Source organism: Pseudopipra pipra, chromosome 10 (assembly GCF_036250125.1).
Source record: "Pseudopipra pipra isolate bDixPip1 chromosome 10, bDixPip1.hap1, whole genome shotgun sequence".
Classification (NCBI taxonomy): Eukaryota; Metazoa; Chordata; class Aves; order Passeriformes; family Pipridae; genus Pseudopipra; species Pseudopipra pipra.
In genome coordinates, this window is record NC_087558.1 from 15,906,064 (window position 1) to 15,928,960 (window position 22,897).

General features: G+C 39.7%; 1 protein-coding gene across 3 annotated transcripts in view; it reads left to right on the top strand.

Moving 5' to 3' along the window:
* PID1 (phosphotyrosine interaction domain containing 1) overlaps positions 1 to 22,897 on the top strand; it is an 86,122-nt gene that overhangs the window by 28,576 nt on the left and 34,649 nt on the right. For all 3 annotated transcript variants that reach the window (XM_064666450.1, XM_064666452.1, XM_064666451.1), the window contains exon 2: positions 5,130 to 5,276. In XM_064666450.1, coding sequence (XP_064522520.1) covers positions 5,130 to 5,276 — 147 coding nt within the window. The remainder of the gene's footprint in view (positions 1 to 5,129; positions 5,277 to 22,897) is intronic.

Genomic DNA, 22,897 nt, shown 5'->3' on the forward strand with positions numbered 1-22,897 from the left:
AAGCTGGAGGTTTGGTGTTGGGTGGTCCTCTGGTCACAGCTGTGCTCCTGTCACTGAGGGGGTAACCATATTGCTAAGGGTCTACTGTGTTGTCATCTCCTCTGACCGTGAGTAAGAGTGAAGCCTCGTATCTACAGACTGGAAATAGGTGAAAAGGAACATTTGCATTTTCTAAAATTCTCTTGCAATTCAGTGCACTTAGTTGTGTCTTTCCCCTCCTAGGCTGCTTTGTCTCGCTGTAGGATGCTGTTGAAAAATGTTGGTTTCGTTCCAGAACTAAATGTGTTTCAAAGGTAGAGAAGTACTTGCACTGAGGCAGTAAATTATAGAGGTTATTTTTGAATTTCCCTGGCACTGATCTTTTGCTGATGCACTAATGTGGATTTCATCTGGGAATTCCTTTGTAGGTGCTGTAGAAGGATTGCCCAGAGGACTGCTTCTCATTCTGGCAAATCGGTCGTTCAGAGTCTTTGAACTTTTAGAATAATTCTTTTTGAAGTTAACATCCTGTCATTTTCAGGTTTGAACTCAATGTGCATCTTTGGCAAAATTGGCCAAATACAGGTCATCTGGAAATGTGATGCCAGGTTATTGTGTATTTATTGTAATGCTGTCATTAAGAGAGAATGGGGGACGAGGGCTAAGGTGCTGAAGACTTTCTTACATTCACCATGTTGCAACCCAATTAGCCTGTAAAATGTGTTTATTTTGCTCGTCTTCTGTTGCTGGATTACAGATTACAATGAATTACAGTCCCCTCTTTCTTGACAGTTATTTTTATATTAACATCCAATATATAAAATAACCCTTTCTTAGATTTTTGAATTTGGGTCCTTGTTTCATTTACATCATGATAATTAAAAGATCCACTAAACCCAGGCTTGCTCAGTATTGTGAACAGCAGTGACTGTTTTGTTAAGACCTGAAGATGAAGGACATTATTATTACAAATTTCAGTGCATACTTTTCTCCTCCAAGTCACGTTTCCTTGTATGTAATCACAATTGTTTTCTCCAAGACATTTGGTGTGAATTGTGGAAGTGACTGTATTTTTGCTGACAAACTAAACCAAAACCCAAATGCTGTTAATTTTTAGTTTTAACAGCAACAGAAATTGTGCCTGAACTAAATATATAGCACCTAAAATTTGCAAATTGAATGTTGTGAAATAGTTAGTCTAGAGCTGATGCGTGACTGTTGATCTAATAACAAAATATATGTTGAAAACAATTTAGAAGTTCTTGATTCTTATGTTTAATTAGCTGGTGGCTTAGAGAGTTAGTGGTGGCAGGGGTTTCATTGAAATAGGGAGCACTTTGAAGGTCACCACGGAGGCAAGAGGCAAGTACCTCTGCAGTGACAGTCTTAGCCTGCTATGGGTTTGGGCTACCAGTTATACACCCTTCAGTTTTCTTCTGTAGGGGGAAAGGATGCCATTAAGATTGGTAAACTAAGCAAAATAAACTGATAAAACTTAAATTCTTGAATAAGCAAAACTAGGGTTTTGAATTAAGATAATTGCCCAATGTTGTAGGGGGCTTTACTTAAATTTTGCTCTGAATGATTTAATGTTCAGCAATAGGAAAATACAATGCTAATTGCAGCTCTAATCCTTTCTGTGGCATTTAAGTATTTTTGTTTGCTCAAGGCATTTTAAAACTTTCTGCTAATTTCTTACTTTGATGTTGCTTGTTGGATTTCTTTCAAACATAAAGTCATATCAGTAACATCATTTAAATGGATAAAGAACGAATGATGTGTAGTTTTGAACTATTGTTATAGTCATGCCAGCTAAAAATATCTTCTTCTGATGGTTTTCAGTGTAAGAGCCACCACATGAACCTAAGGGTTCTGGCACATGAAATGTGAATGGTATAAAGTTCCCTGAACCTTTATTCCCTGAATTGCCAAAGACATGCTTTTCAAGAATTTTTTGAACTTAAAGCACTTTAAAGAAATATTCTGGGTTCACATCACAGAGAGCGAATGCCTCTTCTCAAAAAATATACTGCCTACTGTTATAGGTCAGCTTTTGCCAACAGTTTCCGCAGGAGATGCCAGTTTGGAGTGGAAACCTAAGAAATTGGTTCAGCAAAGCACTTTATCCTGTTCTTGGCTTAAAGCACATGAATAATCCCATTGACTACCCACGTGTGCTTTACTGGGACTGCTCACATAGTGAAAGTTAGGCATGTGTTTCAATAATGTGCTTATTTGGGGGCTCACTGCGTGGTGTCTTCTGGCAGAGATTTGATTTTCTTATGGCAGCCATCATATGACCTGTGTGCAGGGAGCACAGCGTTGTCTGCATTAGCCATGAGCTCCAAAGCAAGAGGCTATTTCTGTGTCCACCCCCAATCCATTCTGCACTTCTCTGGCAATTAATCATCTGTTTGCTGCCAATTGTGCTCTAGTGTTTTTGGCACCCAACCACTCCAACTTGCTGCTCATACAAGTATTGAATTGCCTTTGTAAGGCAGAGAGTAGTCTTTTCCTTGTTTAAGATTGTATATGTGGTTGTTACAACATGAAAAAAGAAGTAGATAATTATAATAGTTTTCTTCATTTTGGTCGAATTCTGCTCTTTCTGTCAGTAGTCCCACTGAAGTTTATAGAGATGCCAGCAAAGGAGAACAACCATTTTGAAAGTCCAAGGGAAACTCAAAGGGGCCAAATGGAGTTTTTTCCTCTATTATCTAATAGAAGCAACCTTCTTTATTTGAAAAGCTCTGTAAACAGATCATCTGTGGAAATAGAGCTCTTTCAGCACTGAAGAGAGGGAGGAGTTAAATGCTAGGACAGATTCTTCTTCAATCTGATATTTTGCAACTGTTGTCTCTGGTTTGATTCAAAATTCGAGTTAAGGATACATTTCATAAGTTTCCCATCTTTGCCTTCCTCTCCCATCCCCTGCACCCACAAGAAAGAGATAGCTTTGGATGCAGCATTTCCCTGTGCTTGAAAAGGGATTGGTCACAGGTGGGGAATCTCTGTGACCTGCGCGTGGCTGGGCCTGACCTCCAGCGCCCTCTCCCTTCTGCGTAATTTCTTCTCCAGAAACACAACCTCAGCAATAGGTTAACAAACCTAGAGCCTATATACAAAACCAAGTCAAGCTGACAGAGCTGCAGTCGTAATAGACAGCAGTTAGTTAATGGGACCAGCAACCCAACACTGCAGTTGGTAATTGATGGTGCTCCTTCAACCTCAGCATCTCAGACCTTCCGCTTGCTTTATACTTCTCATGGCTGTTTATCTGCTGTTTAGCCTTTGCTAACAACTTCACTGCAGAAGCCTAGGAAACTCCAAAGAAAAAAAAGGCTGTTAATCACAACTTAAAGGTAAAATAAAGTAGATTTTCTCAGTAAGCTTAGTAATCCTGGCTGTCAAAGAGCTCTGTTATCTTCAGAAACACGTCAAAGAATATTCTTTAGTGTATAATCATCTTAAATGGAGTACTTCTTTGCTGGAGCTGTGTTAGGGAGAGTGAATAGGAGAACGTGTAATATGAGCCAGATGAAAAATAATATGAGTGGATTTCTTTGCTGGGATGAAAATGCTTTCACAAACACCGCAGAGGCCCTGAAGTATTGCTGTTAACAGGCTGTAAGTTCATGTGTGAGATAGGTAAACAAGTACTATTTTCACAGATTGTTAGGGTATATGCCTTGAACGTGCTTCTAAGAGTGTTTGAGGTGCTGTAGTTCCAGTATCATAACAATTATTAGATCTAAACACTGATGAACTAAGGACTTAACTGTTTTAAAAGTGTATTAACAGGCTTTCAGTTAGCTGATGGTAAAGTATTTATGAATAAAGTAGGAAGTTTATTTTCAATGGAGTATTCATATATGCAAAAATCCATAGAAAACCATCATAGTATCTAAATAGTTGATTTATCCCCTGTGTATAAATAAAATGTTTAATAGACACTCTCTTCATCTAAACAGCAAGGATCTGTGTTGATTTTCTAGCTCTGGTAGAGACTTCTTGCATGGTTCTGGGAAATCACTTAGCATCTCTTTTGCTGCAAGACAGACCCTGTAATGCTTGTCTGCCTTGCAGAGGGGAAGGGCAGGCTGAGAAAATGGGTGACTGCAAAACAAGTTAAGAATCCCTCATCAGAAGTCAGAACAAATGGTTTAGTTTTGATGAAAGTAATCTGGAGTCATTGCACATATGTCTAATAACTGCTGATTGATATGAGTTGAGTTATGAAGCTTTGATAAATTCATATTTCATTAGATGGTGCTGCAGTATGTTACTAGGTGGGAGTACTTCATTGATTTGGTTCATATCTATGTGTTTCCCCCCTGAGATATGTAGTACCAAGTGAAAATGTTCAGTTTTTCACATGAAGGTCAGTACAAAGAAACATCTAAATGTTGAAAAATTTCTCTGACTCCCCTGATTCCACAAAATTGATTTGGAAATCTTTCAAGGATTCACTTTCTTCACTCTAAGCAATTGCTGAGAAACTTAATTTGATGACTTTACTATGCACTTGGATAGTTCTTCACCTAAGCCTGGGGAGTCTGTTATAGAAAGTGACACGTTTTGAATGACATCTATTCGTTAGTACTGTAGTGACATTTTCTTTGGAGACTACAGGAACTATTGCTTACAAAGGAAGAGAATATAAAATTCACATGATAAAGGCAAACCAATGAGGCATTTACTTCAGTTGGAATGGTAATGTCTACAAAGGTCAGTAGGATGAGATTTAAGTATAGAGGAAAGAGAACAAGAATGAATAAATCCATAGTTCTTTGAATGCTCTTTGATCCCCTGTTATTCCCTCCCTGTGGACATTAGTAGAGGAAGTGGGTCCATGAACAATTTTGTAATATGCCTGTGAGTGATCAGAGATTGAATTTAGATACTTTTTGGAACACATGTGGATTGTAATAAATTCTCTCATTTTGTGTGTGTATATCTTTTTTAGTTAAAAGCAGTATCCACGTTGTTGACAGTAATAGTGAATGCTCTTAAGTTATAAAACTTGTTAACTTTCCCCATGAAAACTTCCATGGCATTGAACAGCAAATGAAACTGCAGGCACGTCCAACTATTAACTCTCATTTTTCTACACTATAACTGGAGATAATTTCTTTTCTTTTTCTGTTTAGCACTTTCAGACCATGTTAAAGACTAAGTTGAATGTCCTAACTCTCCGTAAAGAGCCTCTCCCAACAGTGATCTTCCACGAACCAGAAGCCATTGAGCTGTGCACCACAACTCCCCTCATGAAGACCCGGACTCACACTGGATGCAAGGTACTCAGAAGTATAAACTTAAGGAATGAGAACACTGTGGAAGTGTCCCATGTGTTTGTGAAAGCTCCAAAGAGCCCAAAGTAACCAACATGGTCACTGTTGTTGTTCTGGAAGCCCCATTAGGTGCTACTATTACTATAAAGCTTCTGAATCAAAAAAGAAATTTAGAATTTCTGACCAGAAATTTTGGGTTTCAGGAGGAAAAGATTTGGGTGATGTGCCATGATGCAAATTGTGGAGGATTTCTAACAGCCGGTAATGAGCATTGCTTGTTCTAAACGCAGGCGTTATTTCTGCAAGAGCTAAAAACTTGAGGTTAGTTTTTTTGGGGGTGTGAGCCTGTTTTTGTTTGTTTGTTTGTTTTTTTGTTTGTTTGTTTTGTTTTGTTTTTTAAAGTAAGATAAAAAAAGAAGTGGGAGACTTAAATCTTGATTTGGTTAAGCAACAAGATGAATTTGCCCAGTTACATCAAAGCACAGCTTCTGAAAAAGCTATTCCTCTTTTTAAAAGTTTAATGGCTTAAGAGCTTTCAGTGTGTTCTTTTGTGGTAAGAAACCATATAAAAATAGCAAACAAATCTGCTCTGTTTGCATCTTCTGTTGGAGCCATTTTCCTTGATTGCAGAGCTCGCCCAGCCTTGCAGAGCTGTGGGCGGCCTTGTAGACTGAGCTGGGTGCCAGTTTGGCCTGTGCTGCCCGTCAGGGCTTGGCAACTCATTCCCCTTCATCGAGACTGGCTGTCAGTTGTAGGGAGTATCCACCCTACTGGGATATATGCCCTTGAGGGTCTTAGTAAAAATGGAGAGAACTGGGCTTCAGCCTCTGCTGCTCTGTAAAGTGTGAACTCTAGAAGAGCCATTGCCTGCTGCTGCATATACTGGATAAGGTCCACAGTGCAATTACATGTCCTAAACCCCTGCCCTGGCAGTGCATATGCACAAATGTGTGCACACATGCTCTTCCTTGCTGGGGGATCTGATGTGAGATGAGGTTGGAAGAAATTGCTTTATGGTGTGTTCCCCTGCTTCTCTTGGCATATGGTTTCTGGGTAGTCCCAGGTTTGGCACTTCCTCAGAAAAGTTTCTTCTTGGGAAGTGTCATTTTTGTTTGACTTTTTGCCTGTCACAATAACCAAGAACAAGACTGCTGCTGGGTGTTGGAGCAGTGCTTCCCTGTGCTGATGCAGAGGAAGTGACCCTAATGTGCTTTGTATGGTAGCTCGTATCATCTGCTTTTCCATGGTGATGTCTTTTGTCCTTTATGTTGACATCTAATGAATTTTTAGAGAATATTAGCTATGATCAAAATGATTCACAAAGTGTCTGGCTTTCACCCCTAGTGAGAGAGTTCAGACATAATAATGCTTTCTGAAATCAGTTTATCTTTGTGAATGTGTGTAGAATTTAAATGAACCTTTTTACTTAACCTACAGTCCTTCGATTGGAAAAGATGAATTGCAGAGAGATGTTGAACGCCTCAGTGAAGAGAATCTCATTCTATATTTAGATCTCTTTTATTTATTCATTTATTTTTCCTGCAGTGTAACATAGTAGTTGTGACTAGGGAACATCTGCTACAACACTCCCATTTTCCTTGTTGCACTGTTTTACCTTCTGCTCTTCCTCTGTAGCTTATGTCAATGCTGGAGTCTCATGATGATGTTTTTGGGGTAGTGGCCAGCCCCTCTTCAGGTGATTCAGCAGTTTTGATTTTCAGTACCCTCCTTAGGAAGGCGACTGCACATATATGTTGTTGCTGTGGCTAAGAAATCCTCTCCTGTTCTAAGGCTTAGATTTTACCCAGTTTCTGTAGTCACAACCTCTTTCTTTCTTCCCTCTCTGCCCTTTTCCTCACTAAATGTGTTCTTCTCTTATGGGGCTTGTATCTGCCAGCTGTTTATAGGTAATTAGCCTTCCTCACCTCTTTCTCTTCTGATTATTAGTTTCTTACTGAGTAATACAATAATAGTGTTGCTGTAACAAAACTAGGATTTTATAATATGAGATTTTTCTCCATGGGATCTGATCTACTCCTGTTATTCCAGATGTAAGGGGGTAGATGCTGTGGTGTCACTGGTACCACCAAGCCTCTTTGGTTCTGAGACATGGGCTTCTCAGGCAAGAGTGCAGGATCCAGTTTTTACTTGCTTTCATGAGTCACATTCTTTTGATCCTTAATCGTTTTATTCCTCTTGACTGAAATCCCTCCAATTTTTCTATGTAATCCCATTAATGAGATAGCATCATTCTTCTGACAGAGGCTCCAGACATCTAATTTTATTGCACAGTTTTAACATAAGCCTCAGCTGGCACCATCTTGTTATGGGAACTTGACACAAGCAATTGCTTTACTCTTCAGATGTCTGGGCACTGGTTTCCTTCTGTGATTGCTCTTTTCCTTGTCCTTTCATCAGACTTCTCTTTTTGCTTTCATTTTGAGTTAACTGTTGAATCCTGAAGAAACAAAACTTTCTTGCTGACATCTAATCTCATTCTCTAATTGAATGGGATAGTTTTAAAAATAGCAGAGAAATGTCTTGCTTGAAGTAATCTAGGGGGAACCCCCACCAAATCTGGAAAGTTAAATAATTGAACAAATTGAGAGCTTCTCTTTCCTACTCAATTTCAGATCTGACACAACTTTTTTGCCATCATGTTTCCTAAAATATATTTTTTACTTACAGCAGAAGGCTTAAGACTCATTCCTCCTGGAACTGCATGTCTGGATCTGCCTGCTTGGGTTGTCTGTGCTGTCGCCGTTCCCACCCTTCTAGACGTGTGGGCATGATTTCCCCAAGCATGAGAAATGGATAGTATTAGCATAGGTTTGCAGCACAGAGCTTTAGGCAAAAATATTTTGGAGTTTGCTCAGTCAGACAGGTTGACTCGAGGCTGTAGTTCCCAAAGGACACCTTCTTGCCTCCCTTTCCCTCCTTTCCCTACCAGTCCTGCTTGCAAATGGGGAGAGACAGCTGTGCACCCTGGGGTTTGTACTGTTGCAGCCCCACTCAGCCTAAACCAGAGCAGGATTTCTAGGTACAATAAAGCACTCAGACTCTGTTTTTCCTTGGGGGTCATTTGCTTTTCTTTGAACCATGGTGAATGTCAGATGAGAGGCAGGTCTCTGGGCCCAGAGGAACTGCAGCTTCCTGTCCTCTTTCAGCCGAGCCTGCCGGGGCAAGGGCAGTGGGATGCAGTGCCCAGAGAGTTGTCATCTCTCTGGGAGTCCTGGTTCATACTCTTGTGCGTCCTGCCTTTTCCCTGCAAGAGACATGGCATTTGTGAATACTGGGCCACCAAGTGTTAAGGTTGGCAGCTGCTCTGAAGAATGAAAAAAATCAGCTGGTTTATTGTATATCTGTAAATGGCAAGACTAAGCTTAACCTAAACCACCCATTGCTGGGGAAAGACTAAAAAAAGTGAGAATAAATCTTTTGTTCTCACTACCTGGAATACACTTTCAATCCCAGGTTCCTAATTTGATTTTATTTTAATAGAGCATGTTTTCTATATGGGTATGAGTATGATTTAGATGTCTGTATATAAAAATGTGTCCATTATTGTTCAGATTCTAAGGATTTTGTTTAGTCTGTGGCTGTCCTGCTTGTAGGTCTTTCCTATCAAATGTATACTCTTGTGTTTCAGCTGATAACTTCCTCATCCCTTATCACAATAAGTTCTGCCAGATGGAAACCCAAACTCTGGATTATCTCCAGAAAATAAGTTACTCTCTGCTCAGAAATGCATGCTTTTTCCATGCCTTTTAACAGATTTTGTTTAAGTTCTGCATGTTTTATTCTTACTTAATGTCCTAATTGGCTTACACTGATTCTAATGTTTCTTGATTTCTGTCCCTTCGAGCCATGGTGGTGGCACAAAGGGAGCTGCCTAAATGGCTCTCTCTCTCTCCTGCTTTAGCTTTTCCAGACACTGCTGCAGTAATGTAAAAGGACAGAGGTTAAAAATGCTCTCTGTGATTTTTGAAGTGGTGTAGTAGGTTTAATTTTTTTTCCCTTTCTATTGGAAGGCTCCTCAAAGTGAAGTCAGTGCTGAATAGTCAGTAGCTTCCCTGGGTCAGGCAATCTCATTCCTCCAGTTCCCACCAGTGTACAAGCTTTTCTCAGCAGCCTGGGAGGCTGAGATGAGAGGAACATAAACAGTGAAAATAATTGCATTTTAAGAGTAGCTTTTATTAAGGGTGAAAATATATTTTAATGATATGATGTTTGCAGGAATGATACTTGTTACTTGCCTGTCATATTGGATTGAGTTGGTGAAATTATTAATTCAAGCTTTGTGGAAGGTTATGATGTTGAAACTTCTGTCATGGTGTGTCTTAGGTAAAGATTGATGAAAGTCTTGTTTAAAAATTTGTATCAATGGCATTAGAGTGGTGATGGTGTTTTAAAATCAAGTCTTGTACATGCTGATACAGATTTAAAAATAGCCAAGAAGTAATGTAAATAAATGGAGTTTGGTCTTTCAGAAAAGCTTAATAGCTTCACTCCTGAGGCAAAAAGAAAGTGGTTCCTGTACTAGGCTGGCTGCAGGCTGGTGACCACAATGGGGCTGTGCTGCAGCTGGGCTTCCCTGGCACCGTGTAGTGTCAGCAGTTGGGCACCCAGCTTTGACCACTGCACCTCTGGGGTACGTCTGGTGCTGTTACACTTATGTCAATCTATGAACTGGATTCGAGGTGTTTTCTGGGAGAACTGGGAACCATTTGAGGGGCCCTTCCTTACCTGTGTCTGCCCTTGCCCTCCTGCAGCTGCAACTCTGACCCCTTCAGGAAAGCCACTGGAGCAGCCTGTTGCCCTTGTTGCTGCTCTTCTCCTGGCCTTGCTTGCTGCTGCCCACAATTTTCATTTTCCCTTTGTCTCTTTTTCTCCCATTTTTCTTCTTTTCTCAAAACTCACTTCCACCATTAGAGACAATTCCATCACCTGTGGGCCCCACTAATCATTCTCCCTGCATGTGAAACTGTCCCAATGTGCTTTGAGCAATGGGATGTACCCCAGCATAGCAGAGCCTGGAAGTTAGTCTGCAAGGGAAAGGCTTATAGGGTGAATAGGGAGTAATGTTGATTGTGATTCTGTTAGCATCTATAGAAATACAATGTTTCTCATGGGGATACATATTAAAGAAATAAAACATTGTCTTAAAATTGCCCTGCTAAGCCTGATTCTAATTCCTTGTGTAAGAGAGTCATTTAGGAATAATGTCTGCTTGGATATTACTGCCTATTTTTGGTTTTCTGCCTTGTTAATTTTGATTGCAAAGGCCTTGCAGCAGGGCTCTCTTGCTGCATACTTGCAAAATACACCATTTCTACTCTACCCTAGATGTCTCTACAGCAAATTTAGTAATGCTGTGTTGTTGCTTTTATTGGTCATTGCACTTTTAAAACTTAGTGTTGTTCTTTGGCTTTTTTTTCCCTCTAGATCAGACTTTCCCAAGATGTTTTGCCCAGCATTTCTGGCCTATGCAACCTCTGCCACCTTAGTGCCCCATCCTAATCAGCACAGACATGGCAGTGGCCAAATATGTTGTCACTTTAGCTTTCAGGGGACAGCATGCTCCCCATCTACTGCGTCTGGGGACCCTTCAACGTTCAGAAAATGTCCAAATTGAGGAGCCATCTTTCCAGCTTCATGCAGCCCAGCAGCCTATGCAGCACGGTTTTGGTGGTGACAACACCAGCCTCATTTCTCTGCCCCTTTGTTGCTCCCCAACCCCTAAATTCTTGTTCTGGCCAGCTGACCTGTAGACAAATGGCTCCCCTCTGCTGCACTGCTACTGTGTTGCTGTTATGGGTTGGTTTTGTGTGTCTTGATACTGAATCAGACAAAATTAATGCAACCAGAAGGCTGTCTCTCATTTCAATACCCAGAGACCGAGGTGTTCTTTCCTGTTTTTGCTGTCCTGTTGACTCTAAAGGGCTGAAAATGTGTCCATAGACTTTCTGGGATGGTAAAATTCAGATGACAGAAATGGGTAGTTAACAATCTACTGTTTTACTTAAATTTCTGTAAGTAATTTAAAAAGCCTTCTTCTGTTGAACATTTATTACTCTTTTGGCTACTGAAGCCACAGCTGATTGGAAGCTGCACATATTCTTAAAACCACCTCACTTTATCTTTATAAAGCTTATTAAAAATGTTCTCTTTGCATCTACAGAAGGGTCAAGAATGATTGTTTTGAGTGCAGATTTATCCAGCTGTACATACAACTCCCACTGGCTGCCTGGTCTTCATTATCATTTTGTAGGCCTGTAATATTAAGATGGCCATTAACATCAATAAAGAAACAATTTAAACAAGTGAGACAAGCTAAACTGTACCATCACTCCCGAGCCTACTGTTTTCTGCCTTGTTTAATATGAGTGGGAAGCACAGAGCTTATTCTTGCTTCATTAAAGGCCTTCTATTGTTATCCTTAAGCATTACATATTTTGTACTGTGAACTGAGAGCTCGTTTTCTTCTTCTTTTTCCCTTTATGAAATGAAGCAAAAGGATACATGTGAACTCTTGCATTGGGCAAATCTTAGCAGCTTCAGTATATTTAGATATAGTTCTAATTGGTGAGAGAAACAGACGCTCAAATGACACGATTTCCGAAGGTGAAACTAATGCCCCAACAAGTATGCTATGAAGATGAAGTATGTTCTTTAATTTTTCTTTGTGTAGTGTTACAGAAATGAAAAAAAAAATAAATCCTGAAGTTGTGGAAGAGTAAAATGCTTGCAGAAATCTTGCACGTGACTGTATTGGTCGAATATTGTTCCAATGTTGAAAATGGAGAGTTGCATGGGCTCATTCGTTTCCAAACATGACTGTATGGATGGTGAGGTCTGCCTTGCACCTCTGAAGCTAATGAGAGCTTTGCCATGGGCTCCACTGTGAGCAGGGTGGGATGAGCCATGCTGACAGCAGAGCCCTCAGGCAGCACGCACTGCACAGGGCTTGGCACTGGCTGTTCTCAGCTTCAGAGAGAGTCTCTCTTGCATATGATTTTTTTTAATTTCATGCATGGAAAGCCCATTTATATCAGTGAGAATTTATACCTTAAATGTGTGCAGAGGAGCTAATAGAAACATGAAGGGTAGATGCAAGTGCAGAATATTGTTAAAAGCATCGTAATGCTTCATTTCCTGAAGTCCAGTAGTCTTAGGTGGAGAATATAAATTGGGTAAAGCAATTGAATTAATATTTAACTGAGACTGCTTTAAATAGGATCTTTTGCAGTGTTCAGTTTTGCTGTATTGGATGTATTTTGGCATAATTTTATTTACTTACTAGTCAAGTGGCATTGTAAGAATAATGTATGCTGAGAGCAGTGGAAGTTATGTCCTATGTTCTGTCAGATATGTTGATGGTATTTGTTTTTTTCTTAGCATTTGCACTGGTGACATTTTTCAAGCCATGGTTCAAGTAAAGGGCATTTTGTTATTCAGGAAGTTCTTACATCCCATCTAAAAATGATCATGTATTGTAGTCAGCTTCATGTTTCTGCTTTAACTATCTTTTATAGGAGAAAGTATATGTCTGTTTTCTGCATGTGGTGAAGTAACTGCTCTGAATATTTGTATATTAATTAAAGGAAAACAGTTTCGCCTATTTCCGTTTACTTTTTGATTTTCTTTATGAAAATGTGTCTGAAACCATTTTAAAGAGTTCCATAAAAGGAATAAGACCATCACCTTGTGAGGAGAGCACTGGTGACAGGGAGGACAGAGGGATTTCTGGGAGCTGCCCTGTATCTTTGTGGCCAACATGCAGGAACTACCCTGGGTGCAAGATCTCCCTGTGGTTCCCTTTAGGATTACCTCAAGAGGGAGGGAGCTGGACATTTTGTCAGGAAAATTAGGGAATGAGTTGGGTTTCATAGAGATGTGTGCAATGAAAATAGTTGTGTGTGTGTGTGTGTGCACCATCTCAGGACTAGAGGATTGTGTCCCCTGATCCTTGGGCTGAACGGGAAGATTTCCAGTTATTGTGGCCCCTGCAGACCTGTCCCCTGGGAAGAGAGATCTCCCACCAGGACCTGACAATTAGTGTTAAGCGATTCTCCTCAGTTGTTCCTCAGAGCAAGGCTTGGAGTCCCAGACTTTGCATGTGGAGTTCCCAGCACTGCTTTGTCTTGCTTGAAGAAATAGGAAATGTTGCACCAGGTAAGCCAGACTTTGCTCAGATATATGTGTGTCCAAGCCCGTTTTGCTTGGCACTAAACTGCAGAAAATAACCCCTAAACAACACAACTCCCTTGAAAATGTAAAGATATGAAAAATCATAGTATCTATTAGCATGTTGTGCTTTACTCCCCTTGGTGCATGTATTGTATTGCCTGCACAACCACTGTGTACCTTACATTTCTTCTTATTTCTGTAGTTATGTCCATGTATTGGATGCAGTGTGTCCCAGTGAAAAAAAATGGGTGTCAATGCATGATATGGAGCCTGGGAAAAAGTTTTTAACCTAAACAGAAATCCCTTTGGTTGGAATCTAGCACTTCCTTTAGCTTCAGAGCTTTGACATTATTAGTTGTCTTTGATTCAACAAAAGCTTGAATTGGAAATCATCAGCCCTTAATTTTGTTAGCAAATGGTGTTTATCACTAGAGGTAACCAAAATCAAACCTCTTAATGTAAAAAAATGCATTAAACCATTTGTGTTTCGTTTAGTTATGGAGGAGAGAGTGACTGACATTCAAAGAGCACAGTGTAAAATGCCACCATATAGGAATTAAAAATCCTTCCTGTGGCTTGGTGGAGAATGAGCACTGTCTGTTTCTGAATTTCCGCCCTTGCTTGTAAAAGCAACTGTGAAACTTGAGAGGTACTGAGGAACCAGGCACTGTGTGCTGGTGAATGCTCAGTTGCTCTTTACTGTGTATCATTTGTACTTCTGTAGTATTTCTCAACCAGAAAGATCCCTGAACACCTTCTAAACAGCTCTGTTGTCCCCTGCTGTTCAGCTGCTGTTCTGTGCCAGCAGCCCTGTTTGCAGAGGTCAGATCAGCTCACCAAAGCTCAGGGGAAGGCTTTGGTGTGGGCACACTATGCTGAGGATAGAATACACTATAGGGGAAAACTGAAAAAGATGCTGAGAATTAAAATGCATACTTCTATTAAGTAGTAATGCATTGAATGAAGGTACTAAAAAGCAATATATATTAATGAAATTCCACGGAATACTTCGGTATCTTGAAACACAAATGGAAGGTTTTTTGTCAGTTCTAGAAATACCACTTTTCAGGGTACTTGGAGCTGTTGTTTAATTATAGCTGTCTTTGTAGGAGATAACATACCAAAATAGTTTTCTCTGAAAGAATATTTAAATATTCAAAACCATTTTAATCTCTTTACAGCAGGAAATATTTAAAGTTTGAAATTCTAAATTTACAGAATACATTAGGAGATAATCTTCAATTACACAAATATACAATGTCATATAATGTATGCCAATAAGTTCTAGCTTTTGTGGTCTGGCACAAAGCCAGGATACCAGTACGAAGCACAGTGGCAACTGTAAGGTCCTAGATAGTTACAGATGTGTCAGGGTATTTATTATTTATGCTGTAGAAAATATTGTGCTCATCACAATTGCTGAGGCAAAGCCTTCTGGTCATAAGAGCTAATTGCTTCCATAATAAGGTTCAAATATCTAAGGCCTAATAGCTTTAGACACATAAAAATTAAAATTAGATTGAAATTTATTATGTTGGTTACGCCGAGCAGATGCTGCAGTCACTGTCAATTGTTTTGTTCTAGGGTGTCCTTGAGAAATATTTCCATCTTGGTGCAGCTGTCTCAGTGTAGGGATGGAGCTGTGATTTGTGTTGCTGGAGAGCACAGGGAAGCCGGTGCTTGTCCCTGGCCCTTGGGGAATACAGAGCCTGCTGTGAGCTGACTCCCAGGAGGAGGAGGCACCCTTCCTTCATAGCACATGAAGTTATTCCTCAACAAAATCAAAGAACTTCTGGTTCCGTGGCTGTTGCTCCCTGGTATTGTTGCACGTGAAATGTGCTGGGAGAGGTGTTGGCAGATCTTTTTTCTTGTGCTTTTTCACAACAAAGACATGTGTGCTTATTCTGTGAAGGTATTCTGTGTGGCTCTTCCCCTGAAGCCATGGATATTGTTTCTTTGATTTCCATTAGAATACTGCAAAATTTGCATTTGGCACTGGGTACCCACTGCTCAGGCTAGCCTGAGCCAACATGAGCCTTCTTGGGAATTTGTAATCTCTGCTTACAGCTGCACTGTGCCCAAACCCTGCAGTTCTTATTTTGTGGCCAATCCTGTGTGCTGAAAGCTTCCCACTGGAGCAAATGACGTTGGCAAAGAAGGAGGCTGAAATTGGATTACACATCCATTCTTCTGTAGATGAGGTACCATTGGCTATGTTCATATGTGCACAGGCTGCTGGAATGTAGATTAATGTTGCAGTCGAAAATACATTATTTCATCGGAGAAAAGAAGGTTCTCTGTGCCACCTCTGTTTCAGCTGGTCCCAGAAGTAATCCTTGTACTGTTGCAGTATAGTCTGCAATGTAATGTGATGTATAAATACATTTGCTCAGAAAAGGAAAGAAATTTTTCCATTCCGGGGGTTGAATGTCAGCATCTGAGACTAATAACATCTTTTTTTATTTCATTAAAGGATCTTCTTTTTGGATAGTTAATTAAAAGTTCATAACAATAACCATTACAATGCTTCTGGGCAACTTTAAGGGTCGGTGTATGTTATCTATTGCTGATTTATTGTAAACTATCGGGAATATTTGGTTTCAGGCTTGTGGAAATTCAATAAGCTTTCTTCTCTGTGATTCTAGGTTGCATAGGGATAACAACTGCAACAGAAGTATGAGGGTGGTTTTTTGTTTGTTTGTTTGTTTTCTTTAAGAAAGGAGACAGATAAATTTTAAAGTTTACAGTCTGGTTTGGAAAATGAGTGAGTACTCCTCAGTTAAGAATTTCCCTTGTACTACTAACCCAAGAATCTCTGGTACTCACTTATAGTAATTTCACAGCAAGATCCTATTAAATGATACATATTGCCACAGAAGTAAGAAACTGAATTTTGCAGCAATGTAAATTTGGAATTAAGTTTATCATGTTTTATCAGTAAATGAAAAACTAATGTTGAATTGGTAGTGTCCTGTTAACTTTGATGGAACAGAATACTGTTTGATACCCACCGAGGGTATGGTCTATCTCTTTTTGAAAGCTGGTGTTCATTTGCCTGTTAGATATCAGGGATGCTTTCTGATTGCTAGAGCATAGCACACTGAGGAAAAATAAGTTTACAGCACTTTCTTATACTTAGTTAATCAGCTAAGAGATGGTCTTAATTCATTATGCTCTTCAGGTTTTTTTCACCTCTAAAGCCATGATGACATGATCTTCTGATTAAAGTGCTCTCAAGATTTAAATGGCATGGCAGTGACCTGCACTTTATAATCCCAAACTTGGGATGTAGATGATCTTACATTTAATAGATGCCCATACACAAACATTTAAAGTAGAAGGAAGTGACTTTAACTTAAATGAGAAAATTTTGGAAGAAGAGCAAGTTGAAAATATTTTTATAACTTCACTTTAGAAAGTTCACTGAAGATTTGTTGAACTGTTTGCTGAGAAAGATTTGTGAATGAGTCGTTATTCAGTGGGATTTTTTTCATCCTCAGGAACTTGTTTTATTTCACTATTTGTTGTGTGTTTCCCCCGTCCCCCAATTTATTTTTCAATAGCAGAGAGAAAATAGGAGGGGGAAAAGAAAACTTCAAGCCAGAAACAAAATTAAATTAATATCCCCAAGATTAGAGAAGGATCTTTGTAAAGCCTGCTATAGTTGAGTAGTAAATTGGGAGAGATGATAAGGAAAATACAAAATGAAATAAGGTAAGATAATGCATGTGTGTTGTGATTATTTTGAGAATGTCATTGAAGTTGATTCTGAGTATCTTCTGGGACAGGATGGGCAGAAAACAGATTGGTTCCAGTTCTTTATAGAAGCCCCTTTTTTGACTGAATTATTTGTAGGCTGGGAATAATTGCCTTGTGCTGATGTCTGACTCATTCTTACAAATAGTGCAATAATGCACTTCAGCTTTGTCAGCTATTTGTAACCACAGTGGTCAGAATCCCTATGGGCATCATCGTTAATGGGATGCAGTTCTTGAGTTGGCTTTGCAATGGTATAAATTGGCATACTTTCTTTGACTGAACTGCCATGTTAAGTTACATCATCTAAGAAATTGGCCTTCTAGTTTGGCATGTGGCTTGGAATTCCTAATGATTGAAAGTAGTCTGTTAATGAAATCAAAGTAATTGAGTACAACATATGGGAACTAGTGCTGTTTGTCATTTGTTATTAGGCAGAAATGCTAAAAATATTAAGTAATTCTTGAAATTATATTTATGAAACAGCTTAAAATGATTTAAAGAAAGGTGTGTTTTCACCCCAGAGCTTTGCCTCAAGTTGCATTTGAAGGTCTTCATACAAGGCCAAATAAATGGTGTCACTCTGCCTTCTCAAGTGGGAAATATATCTAAGATAGATATACATCTAAGAAATATATTGTATATATAATTTAAGTTTGGAACAGTTTACAGCACTTTCTTATACTTAGCATAAACTGAGTAACTTTAATTACCAGTGACTTACTGATGAGCTGCTCTAAGGTTTTTGTTCTGCAAGGCTTTCCTAATCTGTGTATATAGATTTTTGTTCTATGTTATCAATTTTATGCAGACAGTGTGTGTCTTCAGGGTGGAATTTGTCCCCAAACAAAGGACTGGTGTATGACTATTGCTGTAGCTGTGCTCTGAAGGGGGGTTTAACACGGGCATTGGGTGGGTGTTGGCTGGAGTGGGAGCACATCTCTAGTGACAGCTCCATGCTGCTCCACCGCTGTGGTTGTGCATGTCTCTGCATCCCAGCTCCCAGCCTGGCTGCCACTGGGGGCAAGGGGCCTGAATGGCACCACAGCAGCTGCTGAACATTACTTGGCTGGGTGGTGCTCTGTGGCCTCTCGTGGAGTTTCTTTGAGTGGTTACAGCCTCCAAGGAACTCACTGATGTGACTGCCCGCCCAGCCCTGACTGCTTTGGGCACGACTGCGGCTGCCTGACACTGCTGTGTTGCACCACAGAATGCTCTTGTACATGTTTACCTAAGGTCCAAATGTGGTCCTTTTGTATGGTTTTGTTCGTGGGGCACTAAATAAGAGCTGGCCAGGAAAATATGTGGTGGGATTTCTCTGAGAGTCTAGTGTGCAACCACAGAAGTTTAGATAATTTGTCACCTGGACTTGGTAGAGTGAGCCTTGTGAACCATCATGAGGCACTCTTGCTGTCTCTTTGGATTTGTTAGCCTGCCCTCATTTTGCAGTCGTCATCTTCTGCCTGTGGCTCTGTATGGGACAACTGGCTGATGGGGGCCTTGCTGGGGACAGGTGAAGAGCAGGCTTGGAATGGTTAAGAGCCCCACTTGACATTTGCACTGTGAGGCAAATGGCCAAAGGAGGGGCATCTTTCAATTAAAAATTATAATACTACTTTGCAACATATTTTATGGTATTATTTTTTTCCAATTAACTCCTCAGTAAGACAATGAGTTTTATTTTGAAGTGAGACATAGAGATGACAATTACAGAGATATTTCTGTAATTTTTTCCCCCCTCCTTGAGTTAGGTTGCATGTTTGTTCTCTGTTAGCAATTACCTTCATGTCCGTATAAGTACAAGAGGTTAGAGAAGTTCATGATGTTTCTCACATTGTAGCAGCTTTCTGCATACCAACCCCTTTGCCCTTTTGACTACATGAAAAACTATAAATGTGTCATGCAGTAAGATTTAAATGAGTGCTGTTAAGGACCCAGACACTCATTCCAGAGCTTCAATTTCTTAAGAGCTGTCTGAGCTTTACCTTACATGCAGCCATCACAGTCATGCCGACTAAAATCCTGCTAATTATTTTGGAGACATTTTTGTATGATGTGTCTTGAGAAAAGAGTCTGAGCATCTGTAAAACAGATGAAGTGAAAATTCCTCTGGCGTCTATCAGCAAACATAAACAGGTGGAGCACATCCAAGTTTCTGCAGCTGAGGGAGGGGCTCCAGAAAACACGGTTGCTTGCAGCACAGAGGGAAAATCAAATGAAAAATAATTACTTATATATCTTTATTTCACGCTGCCTTGTCATATAAGGCCAGTCCAGGAACAGCAGCTTTCTGCTTCATTTCAAGGGCCATTGTAAATCGATTGTCAGGTTTGTATAGGAAATGAACAGGACACTGCACACTCTCTAAGATGTAAATTGCTGAATCTAGAGCTGTGCACTGCAAATAGGGCTCATTTCTCAGTTTGAAGGGTGTTACAATGTTTACACTTATTGCCTGTGCAGGGTTAATCAAGGTAATCGCTGAAATACGTTATTGCATCAATCTCATAATGCAGTATTCCTGAAAATCAAATGGTCTGTGTGTTTTAAGGCAAACCCCAGGAATTTAGAAAGGAAAAAATATGCCGCTGGTGCCCACTAAAGGAAATGTGTGTGGTAGGAAGCTGGTTTTGCTGCCCAGGATGAAAGGCCAGCTGGCATCGATTAGCACTTTATGCATATGCACTTTTATAGAAATAATTTTCACTGAGCAGGTCTCAAAGCCTTTCAGTGTCACTTAGTTAATCCTTCTAACAATCCTGGGTAGAGCTGCACCATTATACACATGGGCAGACTGGAAATCGGGGAGGTTTAAGTGACTTATCTGTAGCTGCAGAGCGAATCAGTTCTGTCCCATCCTATCTGTCTTTGCAAGGCAGCACTACCTTCTCTCAGAAGAGAACCTAAAATAAAACATAAAAATTACAGCTATGGTTATGTAGTACATTTTAGAACATCCTTTAAACAGTGTAGAGGATAGACAAGATTTGTTTATTACGTGAAGGACAACTACAAAGGATTAAGTAATTTGTATATTAATTGACTTCTCTACTTCAAGTGAATTGTTGATGTTCTTGTATAAGTGCATAGACAAAGAGTGACATTTCATAGCACATGAGAGAAAGCCTTGCTGCCTTCTCAAGAAAAAAGAGAGACTGGATTATTTTGTTTGTTTGTTTGTTTTAATAAATGCTTTCTTCTTCTAAGAGCATGACTGTGCAAAAATGCAGGCGTGCCAAATTTGACCCAGTGTGTAAAATGAGCAAATGTCCTTCACTACTTTCTCTGAAGTGTGCACCCACTTAAAACAAGCTGCTGTCTGTTTTCCATCGTAGTCTTTAAAGGCCAAGAAAGTGCAATTAAAACATGCAAATATGTGGCTAACCCAGTAGTTTCTCAGTGGTGTGATCTGACCCTTGGATGAGAGCTCGGTGTCTTGCTCAGTCCATGTCACATGTGGGGTGGGAAGGAAGTGTGAGAGAGTGCAGGCTGTAGTTGAGAGGGAGGTATCAGAAATGTCATCCCTAAAGTACAGAGCCTTTCTCTATAAGATTCCAGGGTGATGAGGACTTGTACAAATTTTTTTCCTACTCAGGAAGGTTGTTGAAAGGGGAGCGGGGAATTAATAGGAAAAAATTGCCTAGTTTCCTAGTATCTCTGCTGCTGTTGAAATCAGACAGTATATAGACAAATTATTCTGTAGTCATGCCTGACTGTAGCCTCAAGGTATAAAGAGTGTTTCTTTATTTGCAGCTGACAGGAGGTATAAATGAGGATCATCATTGTGAATGAGCTGGAGATGCCCTGTGGTTTAACCCTCGCGTTTGGTTAAGCTGGTGTGTTGGTTCACGTCTCAGGGCTATCTTTTCAATTAATTCTCCCACAGCTGACAAGCTGAATAACATGAAAAGTATTAGGGTGCATGTGTCAGGTGATGGTGAAAGTGCTGCCTGATTATACAGATATTAAAAGATATTTTTAATAGAGTGCTGTATATGCATAAGGAAATTCTCTATCCATTTTATAGCAGTATAACTCCACAGCAACTGCACTAAACATGTAGAATTGCTCTGATATCCCACCACTGCAATATAAAGCACGGTTATAAGTTCCTCCAAGATGAGAGGAGTGTTACATATAAAGCCAGCTGCATTTCGTGTAATATAGGAAACATATTGTTCATATTCTACCAAGTGAAATCTGTTTCGAATTTCTTTCGCTGAGGGTCCAGATCATATAAATGATTGTGGCCATTGCTGTATAGCACAAAGCAAGCTATATGGTCTTTTCATGTCTGGAACAGTTTGACATAATCAACATGTATATAAGATATTTAAGATGCTTGTTCAGCATATAAAAAAAGATATGGCTCAGGCTGCTATTCCCAATTGTCAGATTGGATCTTAGTAGAAAATGAAACTCCCCAAAACGCCATGTGTTCCTCACAGATAATATGTATTAACTTTATCCAGTGTTTCATTCTCTCCCTTCGAAACTTAAAAGAAGGGTAAGATAGTATTGGCTGCTGTTGTTCTGATGCCCTTATAAAGTGAATAATGCCTATATCCCTGATTTTTCCCTGTGTCCAGTTATCTTGCACACCCGTCAGTGGTCTGGGCAGGAGATGGGTGTGAGGATGGTTGCAGGTTTCGCAGTGTTAAAAGTGTGTCCCTACAAATCTTCTGTTCCAACCACTTCTTGCATTTAGATTTGAGACTTTGCATTGAGGATACAGACCCTGGCCATCTCTGCATTATTTTGTAAAGATTGTACAGAAAAACTAGGAGAGTGATTATGCTTTTTTATACTGGATATATAGCAGTACTCTGGTACTGATACCATGAGTAAATCCTCATGGTTTCCTTGTGGAGAGAAATGAAGTTATTTCATTTTACCAAAGTTAAGGTGAATCAGAATAATTGATTTACCTGCTTTACTTCAACATGGAGGGATGACAGACGTGGACATTGCCCCCTTCTCCCCCTCTTTTCGTTTCTTTGATGAGACAGATGATGTTATATTTACCTTTGCCTACATTTAAGCACAAAGTTTAATCAGGTTTCATATAGTTCCTGGGGGCTTGATATAGACATGAAAGATTGTATCCATACAAGAACAATTTCAGTTTACTAGGTGATATTTTTAGCATCCTTCAAGACAACTAAAATGGGCACCTGCCTCAAAGCAGATCAAGACATTTTTTGCAGGACTGTGAGCAATATAGATTTGTCATGGGCAAGTAGCATTGGCTGGAGATGTTACTTTCATATTTATGAATGGTCCTTTAACAAGTTCTCCAAAAGTTTGGCTTAAACAAACAATTTTCCAATTTATTTTGTTTTAAAAAACCAAAATAAACTCCAAACATTATAAGGATCATTTTCCTTTTTTCTTTTGAAGCCCGCAGAAATAATACTATCTTGGTGACCTCTTGTTCCTCTTTGCAGAGTACCATGAAGAAAATTGGTTATTGCATTTATTTCACTGTCATTTTCTTTAGATGGAATTGAGATTGATTGCTCTTCTGGGATGAGAAAAACCAGTCTATATCATTCTGTGATATTCTGCACTAGCAGCAGCAGAGAGTATGAAGCAAGCATTTTAATGGTGATCTTGGTTATCAATGAATGTAGATTCAATTAAGTTAATTTGCTTATGTTTTTTCCTATTCATACACTCAG